Consider the following 10,680-nt stretch of genomic DNA (forward strand, 5'->3'; position numbering starts at 1 on the left):
TTGCCAAAGAATGTGCCATGCTCCCGGTTTTCCAGGAGTGAAAGACTCAAAAATTCTAAAATTCAGATGCTCCAAGTGCCTTGTTTTTGCCATTGGAAGAGGATAGATGCCAGTCCAATGAGCACCACCGATTGGTTCTCAAGGGGCTGACGTAAAGTGCACCATATTTTATTAAAAAAAAATTTATAGTTATTTTAATTTAAATATATGTAAATCAATCCATATAAACCGAGTTAAATGGATTGTCTAGTCCAAGACAACTTGGTCTCATTTGAGATGAGTTGACTCATCCAAAACAACTCGGTATCATCATGGACGAGACAAGACGTCAAACTGAGTTTTGAAACTATGCTTGTAGATCACAAGTTGCCAGTTGCATCTCAACCTAAAAAAATAAATCTTTTTTTTATTTTTTTTATTGTTAGACTCCTATCATAAGTCTACTTGTTGCACCTCACAAGACGAATCTTTATGATCTTCATCAACGGAACTCGTAGATTTTTGCTCTTATTCTTTCATTGTTGCCGTCACGAACACCTTCTCTCCATATATATGTAATACAATCCATAGAAGAAGAAGAACAAAAGGAAAACAATGGAGTGCAATCTTTTTCTTTTTTTCTTTTAAGTGATAATGAAGAAAAAAAGATGATGCCATAGTCAATTGCAAGCTTTGATGAGTGCAACCTCTTTTAAATATAATCATACGAATGGAATACAAGAAATATTTTTTAAGTGAAAGAATGCATTACTACTCGATGTCCCGACTTAAAATGACATATGGTCAATTTAGAAGAAAAGCAAAAAAAAAAAAATTTCCTTCACCTCTCTACAACACCTTAGGATAACCCTTATTTGCAATTTTATGAAGTACAAAATAATAATAATAAGAGTTGCAAGCTAGAACAATGTCTTGTTCCTGTAGCAACATACGATGTGGCACATTTTGGAAGGAGATTAAATGCATTAGGCTGCGTGCCATGCATGTAGGAGCTCAATGTTATCGGAGGATTTATTGTTATATGAATAGGTTCACTTCGTATCGATTCGTTGGCTCAGACTAGTAGCAATAAATTGGATTACATAGATCTGTCATGTTCCTATACCAACATACCGTGTCTATGAGGCATGTTTTGTTTGGATTTATAATAGATTGGACGGCTCAAGCGTATTTGAAACACCAAGCAAAACTTGCAACGTAGACATCTTTCGATCTATCAGAACAATCAAGCTATCTACCAATCGATTTTAAATTAGCAAATTCATATCGCTTTTCGTTCATTACCGATCAAGAAAAAGAAGATAATAATGAGTGCAACTTCTTTTGGAATATAATCATACGAATAGAATACAAGGAAGATTGTTTTAAGTGATAAAATGCAATTAGTACCAGGATTTTTTTAGACGCCCCTCCTTTGCTTCGAGATGCACAAGAAAAAGATTTATTGTTATATAACTGCCAAGTCAGCGAGCGTATGGGGGGTGTCTGAAAAAAGAGCGTTAGATTATCACAGTTTTCTTCTTTTTTTCTTTCCACGCTCAAAAAGACCTTAACCCCACCATATTCTCCGCTCTCCAAACCCTGAAAATTCAATCCCACCTTTATATGCTTTCATCACTTCAGGAATTGATTCGTGGTACTTCATAACAAACTTGTCGAAGAATTTCTTCTCTGTCAAAGCCAACATTGAAGTCACCTTCACCTTCCTCCTTATCATTCCTTTGGATTCCAAAATCTCCAAAACTGTACACCTTGGAAAAATCCTCTTCTCAAAACTAAGCAAAATAAATTCTGCACGCAGAGCAATATCCTCTGGTTTCCATTTCAGTTTCTCCATGAAAAATTCAACCACTCTCCGTAACTTCTCCTTTGATGTGACCATGCAAAATGGTTGCCTCCTGATTGCTGAAAGAATCTCACTTTCGGAAAAACCAAAGCTCCGATAAACCTCCAATTTCTCTTCCCATCTCGATTTACTCATACAGCCTAGTATTTGAACTGCATAAACATACATTGGACTTGACGAATTGAAACCCAATTCCTTAACCGTCTCGAGGATTTCTTTAAACCGATCGGCTTTATGCATCAGTATCACAGGCTGGGACATTAATAGTTTGGAAATTGAGCATTCTGAAACACCTTGATCTCTCAATATTGAGATATTGGGAATGAGTGCCTTGTCTAAACTGTTGAAACCCCAAGCTGTACGCTTGATGGTGGCGAGAATGTCATTATTATTAATAATGAATCTCTTAAGGAAATTGAAAGTAGGGATTATCTGCTTATGCAAGCTCCTGGTTAAGAGTGATGAATCATAAGATAGGAGTTTGAAAAGGTTTGGGCCTGAAAAGCCTAAATCATGATGGAGAAATTCTATTTTGGGTTTGAGGATCTTGTTGGGATCCAGTAATAGTAACTTTGGGCGATTGGAGATGAGTTGTGTGATCTGGGTTTTGGTGAATCCATGGTTTTGGAAGAAAATGAGGACTGAGTCTGGTTTCTCTGTGGAGGACAAATGCATCATCTTGGATGCAGAGAGAGCAGTTTCTGGAGATAACCCACATGAGTTCATGAGGTAATCTACAGTTATTGATGATGGGTTTTTGAATTCAGAGATGTTCGAGATGGATTTGAGATGTGGGTTTTGACATTGAAGAAGAAAAACAACAACACAGACATTATTAACATGTATTGTTGTAGGTTCTCTAATTCTAGTGTGGTGTTGAAGATTTCTGTGAACAAAACGAAACATTGTAACCGAAAATATAACTAGGAAATTTAATCAGAACTTACAGATTTGGAAGAATTCAGGACTCTTCTACTTGAATCGCAGAGCATCAGACATCTAGGGTTACTAAGATATAACCCATTTAACGCCTATAAGACACAAACATTGTTCCTTCTCTCTCAAAATGGCCCAAATACAAAATATCATTTGGGGGTAGATTTTTGCACACACCGAAAATGGCTCTTTTCTAGGGTTGGCAATCATCTAAAATATATCTGATGTCAGAGCCAGTCCGATCTGAAAAAACAGGAATAATTGGATTTTCGGAACGATTGAAATCTTAGATTGGAAGTGATTTTGGATTTGATTCGAATCTATCCCAATCTGATCCGAATATATTTTAATTTTTTTTTATTCTTAATTTCATATAAATACATATACATAAAACGTTTTAGTCTTTTTTTTTTTCTTCTATATTTGTAATAGGAAAGTAGATTTTTTAAAATTTTCGAACATTGATAATTTGAAAATAAGGCATGTGTTTGGATCGATGGGATCGGTTTTGGATTAAGGATTAAATGAAACCGATTAGATTAGATTCACATCTTCATTAATCTGTTCGGATTAGATTGGATCGAAGTGGCACTGATTTGATACCAAACCAATCTATGGCCAGCCCTAGTCATTTCACCCACTTTCTTGTGATACCCAACTTAACTTTAAGATAACTATCTACACAGACCAATTAAATATGGGAAACATTCGGAGGCCCTAAAGAGAGCCAAACATTGTGCCAAACATATATCCAAACATGAGTTAGAAGCTTCGGAATGGGCTAATTTTTTGTGATGATGATCTCCTCTTAATAGATATCATCCTTACAAAAAATCAACCCATTCCAAAAATTCTAACCCATATGTTGAAAACATGTTTGGCTCTCTTTAGGGATTCTAAATGCCTCCTAGTAAATATACTTTTAACTTAAATTTCTTATTTCACTTTACATATAGAAATGTTTCAATGAGATTTTTAAGTTTTGATCTTACTTATTTTTCTTACCCTAAACATTTTCAATCGAGTAAAGTCATTCACATAAGAAAGTTTTGTTTAGTAGATATCTACCGAATCAGTTTAGTAATGTTCTGTCTAAACCTACTGAACAGAACTACCAAGAATTCTTCAAGTTCTTCGGTTCATAATCATCGTTTTAGGTTTTAATAGTGATTTTTCATCTTCTTTGATGATTAAATGCAAAAATAGTAAAAAGAAATTTCAAAGAAATAAGATAACTTGAAGAAAAAAAATACCTAAAACCTAATCTCCATTGATTCAATCTTTTGCAAAACTTAGAAGGAGATGAATATGAAGAAGAAGAAAGTGGGTTTTGAGTTTTTGTTCAATATGTGGGGATGGGTACAATAAGCCAAAATAAAAGGGTGAAATGGTAATTTGTTGTTTTTTTTATTATTATTTACAGAAATCACTTAAGTGGGTGCATTGAGCCATTTTGGTGTGTTCAAATAGCCACCCCCATATCATTTATATTTTCCTTTCTCAACTAATTTATCTTAAAATAAAATCATTTTTTCAATGAGTTCCATCCATAACTATGTTGCCTGATTCATTGGTTCACTTGAATTGAATTCGGATTCATGGTTCTCCACTCTAGATGGAACTCGATTCCTAGGGGCAAGGAGAGATAATTTGTTTGTGGTTTGCTTTGGTTTCCTAGATCGATTCGCTAGCTTGGTACACTTGTGCATATGTACATTATTCAAGTAAGTACAGTTAAAATATTAAAAAATTCTTAGTTAAATATAATTAAATTAATATATGAATTCAAATTTTAAATATAAATTATAAAAAATATATAATAAATTGGTTGGGTAACCCATTAAAAAATTATTTGATTCATCGAACCCAGTCAAAATTGGATGGGTTTATGGTTCGCTTGATTTTATGATCCCAATACAAATTGTACTGTGCATTGGTTCACGTTTTTTTGATAACTAGGTATCCTTGTAGATAGTGGATCGGACCTGTATATGGGCTTTGCTCATTCCATAGAGCATGGTCTTGTCCAATGACTAGTCCTAGAGCACATGGATTGCCCACACATCACACGCACTAGGTAAATGAGGGTCGATGGGTGACCTTTGAGGAATTAATACCGTGAATTGTCCACACATCACACGCACTAGGTAAATGAGGGTCAAGGGGTGGCCCTTGAGGAATTAATGCCTATACTAAGTATTAAACTAACAACCTACGAGCATTAATCGCTTATAGTTCTAAAATTGCCATTGAGCCAACCCCTCAGGATTAATTGGTTCACTTCTTACTCGTTCATGGTTCGAACTAGTAATAACAAATTAAGTCACATAGGTCCAATATGGTGTCTTGTTCCTATACAAACATATGGTGTCTATGTGGCACGTTTTGGTTGGATTTATAACACATAGGATTGTATACATGGCTCGAGTCAAATGTATTTAAATACCAATCAAAACTTGCCATGTAGACACCATTCCCAAAACTTGGGATCTAAAACAATGTCATGTTCCTATAACAACATACGTGTGGAACTTGGTAGGAGATTAAGGACATTAGGTTGCGTGTCATGTAGAAAATGACTTGATTAGGAGTCCCCAATGTTATTTAAATAACTACTACTAGATGCTATGTGGATCATGATTCAAAAACTAAGTATAATATATAATGTTGTTGAGCATAAAAATTTCAACATTTTTTTTATAGGTAAGTTTGTTTTTAATGAATTTAATAACTTGGTGTTTGCAAGATTTGAACCTGGGTCATGGTATCATCACCCACTTTACCAATTAAACTAGTTAGAACCTACTAAAATTTCAAAATTTCAAAATATTCTTTAACTTTAAAATAAAATATCACTTAAAAGATTGGAACTCGAAGCCACCCGCCCTTCTAATTACGCACTCCACTTAATAAAAATGAAATATCGAATGGGTCCATTTAATAATGATAAAAATAATGACTATTAAATGCATCTCTATGAAATTGACAAAAACATCAAACTTTCTTTTTATTCATCATATTCTACACTTTTCACCATTTAAAAAAATCCTAATACAATTTATATAAAAATAAAAATAAATCAAGAATCCTAATCAAACTAAAATACCAAATAAATTAATCTAATTTTCGTAACTTTCTCTCCTAATTTTTCACCCCTAATAAACTTAAATAAAAGATAAATTAAAATTACTAAACTATCCCTAAATATTATATTAAGATCATAGGCCAACAAAACATCAAAATAAGCCTATAAAACATGAAAACAAAGTCCTAAAATAAAAATCTAAATGAAAACTAAAATCTACTCTTTAAGATTTGATGTCCCATCAGATTGTATCCTATTTGGCACTCACTTCTCTTGTAGGTTAAGTAACTCTAGCATGATCTCTTTGAATACACACTCCCAAGGTTATCTTTAAGGACTTTATAATGAAATTCCACATAAAGGTTGTTGGTAGGAGCTTGGTGCATTTTCTTTTGAGAGGGACAAGAGGATATCAAGTTTGGGCATTCTTGTGTGGTTCCTTGGAGGTTTTGTTTTTTGGTAATTTTTTGTTTTTTTTTATAATTATTATTCATTGAAACAAAATTAAAATGGCTACTTAAAAGGGACCAACTACTTGTAGACATGGTTTTAAACCTTGTCTGAGATTGAGATGACTTGCCCAAGTCTTCTCAGTTTCGTTCAATTACGATACGGATACGCCTAATGTCTCAACATTCGAATCATCTCGCAAGATTACGAGATGTCTTGGATGATATTTTGAAAATCTTGGCTGAGTCAATCAGGATTTTGTTTAAAATAATTTTTTTTATAGAATTTAAATAATTATTATATAGATAAAACATGATCTTATGACTAATAAATAGGTGAAGATACGTGATTGATGAATCCATCCAAAGATCTTGCCAAAGAATGCACCATGCCCCCGGCTTTCCAGGAGTCGACGAAACTCAAAAATTCTAAAGTTCAGATGCTCCAAGCGCCTTGTTTTTGCCATTGGAAGAGGATAGATGCCACTCCAACAAGCACCACCGATTGGTTCTCAAGGGGCTGACGTAAAGTGCACCATATTTTATTAAAAAAAATTATGGTTATTTTAATTTAAATATATGTAAATCAATCCATATAAACCGAGTTAAATGGATTGTCTTGTCCAAGACAACTTGGTCTCATTTGAGACGAGTTGACTCATCCGAAACAACTCGGCATCATCCATGGACGAGACGAGACATCAAACTGAGTTTTGTAGATTACAAGTTGCCAATTGCATCTCAACCTAAAAAAATAAATCTTTTTTTATTTTTTTATTGTTAAACTCTTATCGTAAGTCTACTTATTGCACCTCAAAAGAGGAATCTTTATGATCTCCATCAATGTAACTCGTAGATTTTTGCTCTTATTCTTTCAATGTTGCCGTCACAAACACCTTCTCTCCATATATATGTAATACAATCCATAAAAGAAGAAGAAGAAGAAGAAGAACAAAAGGAAAACAATGGAGTGCAATCTTTTTCTTTTTTTCTTTTAAGTGTAATGAAGAAAAAAAAAAGATGATGTCATAGTCAATTGCAAGCTTTGATGAGTGTAACCTCTTTTAAATACAATCATACGAATAGAGTACAAGAAAGATTTTTTAAGTGAAAGAATGCATTAGTACTTGATGTCCCTACTTAAAATGACAAATGGTCAATTTAGAAGAAAAAAAAAAAAAAATTTCCTTCACCTCTCTACAGCACCTTAGGATGACCCTTATTTGCAATTTTATTAAGTACAAAATAATAATAATAAAAGTTGCCAGCTAGAACAATGTCTTGTTCCTATAGCAACATACGATGTGGCACATTTTGGCAGGAGATTAAATACATTAGGTTGCGTGCCATGCATGTAGAAAAAGCCTTGACTAGGAGCTCAATGTTATCGGTGGATTCATTGTTATATGAATAGGTTCACCTCGTATTGATTCGTTGGCTCAGACTAGTAGCAACAAATTGGGTTACATAGATCTGTCATGTTCCTATGCCAACATACCGTGTCTACGAGGCATGTATCGCTTGGATTTATAATAGATTGGGCGGCTCAAGTGTATTTGAAACACCAAGCAAAACTTGCAATGTAGACATCTTTTGATCTATCATAACAGATCAAGCTATCTACCAATCAATTTTAAATTAGCAAATTCATATCGCTTTTCGTTCATTACCGATCAAGAAAAAGAAGAAGATAATAATGAGTGCAACTTCTTTTGAATATAATCATACGAATAGAGTACAAGGAAGAATTTTTTAAGTGATAAAATGAATATAATCCTTTGCTTAGGGATGCACAAGAAAAAGATTTATGGTTATGTAACTGCCAAGTCAGGGATCGTATGGGGGGCGTCTTAAAAATGAGCATCAGATTGCATTTTATGGGGGCGTACAAGGGGCGTCTGAAAAAAGAGCGTTAGATTATCACGGTTTTGTTTCTTTTTTTCTTTCAACTCTCAAAAAGACCTTGAACCCCACCACATTCTCCGCTCTCCAAACCCTGAAAATTCAATCCCACCTCTATACGCTTTCACCACTTCAGGGATTGTTTCATGGTACTTCATAACAAACTTATCGTAGAATTTCTTCTCTGTCAAAACCAACATTGAAGTCACCTTCACCTTCCTCCTTATCATTCCTTTGGATTCCAAAATCTCCAAAACTGCACACCTTGGAAAAATCCTCTTCTCAAAACTAAGCAAAATAAATTGTGCCTGCAGAGCAATATCCACTGGTTTCCATTTCAGTTTCTCCATGAAAAATTCAACCACTCTCCGTAACTTCTCCTTTGATGTGACCATGCAAAAGGGTTGCCTCCTGATCGCTGAAAGAATCTCACTTTCGGAAAAACCAAAGCTCCGATAAACCTCCAATTTCTCTTCCCATCTCGATTTACTCATACAGCCCACTATTTGAACTGCTTAAACATACATTGGACTTGACGAATTGAAACCCAATTCCTTAACCGCCTCGAGGATTTCTTTAAACCGATCGGCTTTATGCATCAGTGTCACAGGCTGGGACATTAATAGTTTGGAAATTGAGCATTCTGAAACACCTCGATCTCTCAATATTGAGATATTGGGCATGAGTGACTTGTCTAAATTGTTGAAACCCCAAGCTGTTCGCTTCATGGTGGCGAGAATGTCATTATTATTACCAATGAATCTCTTAAGGAAATTGAAAGTAGGGATTATCTGCTTATGCAAGCTCCTGGTTAAGAGTGATGAATCATAAGATAGGAGTTTGAAAAGGTTTGGGCCTGAAAAGCCTAAATCATGATTGAGAAATTCTATTTTGGGTTTAAGGATCTTGTTGGGATCCAGTAATAGTAACTTTGGGCGATTGGAGATGAGTTGTGTGATCTGGGTTTTGGTGAATCCATGGTTTTGGAAGAAAATGAGGACTGAGTCTGGTTTCTCTGTGGAGGACAAATGGATCATCTTGGATGCAGAGAGAGCAGTTTCTGGAGATAACCCACATGAGTTCATGAGGTAATCTACAGTTATTGATGATGGGTTCTTGGATTCAGAGATGTTTGAGATGGATTTGACATGTGGGTTTTGACATTGAAGAAGAACATCAACAACACAGACATTATTAACATGTATTGTTGTAGGTTCTCTAATTCTAATGTGGTGTTGAAGATTTCTGTGAACAAAACGAAACATTGTAACCGAAAATATAACTAGGAAATTTAATCAGAACTTACAGATTTGGAAGAATTCAGGACTCTTCTACTTGAATCGCAGAGCATCAGACATCTAGGGTTACTAAGATATAACCCTTTAATGGTTCTCTTGCTCTTCCGCCATTTAACGCCTATAAGATACAAACATTGTTCCTTTAATCTCAAAATGGCCCAAATACAATATCATTTGGGGGTAGATTTTTGCACACACCGAAAATGGCTCATTTCTAGGGCTGGCAATCATTGGAAATATATCCGATGTCCGAATCAGTCCGATCTGAAAAAACAGGAGTACTTGGATTTTTGGATCGATTGAAATCTTAGATCCGAAGTCATTTTGGATCTGATTCAAATCTATCCCAATCTGATCCGAATATATTTCGATTTTTTTTTTTAATTCTTAATTTCATATAAGTAGATATACATAAAACATTTTAATCTTTTTTTATTTCCTTCTATATTTAGAGCAGGAAAGTAGATTTTTTTAAATTTTTGAACATTGATAATTTGAAAATAAGGCATGTGTTTGGATCGGATGGGATCGATCTTAGACTAAGGATTAAATGAAACGGATCAGACAAGATTCACATATTCATTAATCGGTTCGGATCAAAGTGGCACTGATTTGATATCAAACCGATCTATGGCCAGCCCTACTTATTTCACCCACATTCTTGTGATATCCAACTCAACTTTAAGATAACTATCTACACAGACCTATTAAATATGGGAAGCATTCAGAGGCCTTAAAGAGAACCAAACATTGTGCTAAACATTTTTCCAAACATGGGTTTGAAGCGTCGGAATGGGCTGATTTTTGGTGATGATGATCTCCTCTTAATAGACATCATCCTCACAAAAAATCAACTCATTCCGAAAATTCTAATCCATACATTGTAAACATGTTTGGCTCTCTTTAGGGACTCTGAATGCCTCTCAGTAAATATACTTTTAACTTAAATTTCTTATTTCACTCACCTAAAAGTACCAAACCATTTTTGTGTTTCTTCTTCGCATATAAAAAGGTTTCAATGGGGTTTTTAAATTTTGATCTTACTTGTTTTTCTTACCCTAAAACACTTCCAATCGAGTCAAAGTCATTCATGTGAGAAAGTTTTGTTCAGTAGATACCTACTAAATCGGTTTAGTAATGTTCTGTTTAAATCTACCGAATAGA

General features: G+C 34.5%; 1 protein-coding gene across 1 annotated transcript; it reads right to left on the bottom strand.

The window, feature by feature from the left end:
• Window positions 1–1,305: 1,305 nt before the first annotated feature.
• On the bottom strand, window positions 1,306–3,125 carry LOC147402012 (transcription termination factor MTERF8, chloroplastic-like). The gene has a single exon (XM_086443517.1). It carries the CDS (start codon window positions 2,750–2,752, stop codon window positions 1,550–1,552), a length of 1,203 nt encoding a protein of 400 aa, XP_086299643.1. The 5' UTR covers window positions 2,753–3,125; the 3' UTR covers window positions 1,306–1,549.
• Between the last annotated feature and the right edge of the window lie 7,555 nt (window positions 3,126–10,680).

This window comes from Akebia trifoliata, chromosome 5, assembly GCF_017979445.1.
Source record: "Akebia trifoliata isolate Shusen 1 chromosome 5, ASM1797944v1, whole genome shotgun sequence".
NCBI classification, from domain to species: domain Eukaryota; kingdom Viridiplantae; phylum Streptophyta; class Magnoliopsida; order Ranunculales; family Lardizabalaceae; genus Akebia; species Akebia trifoliata.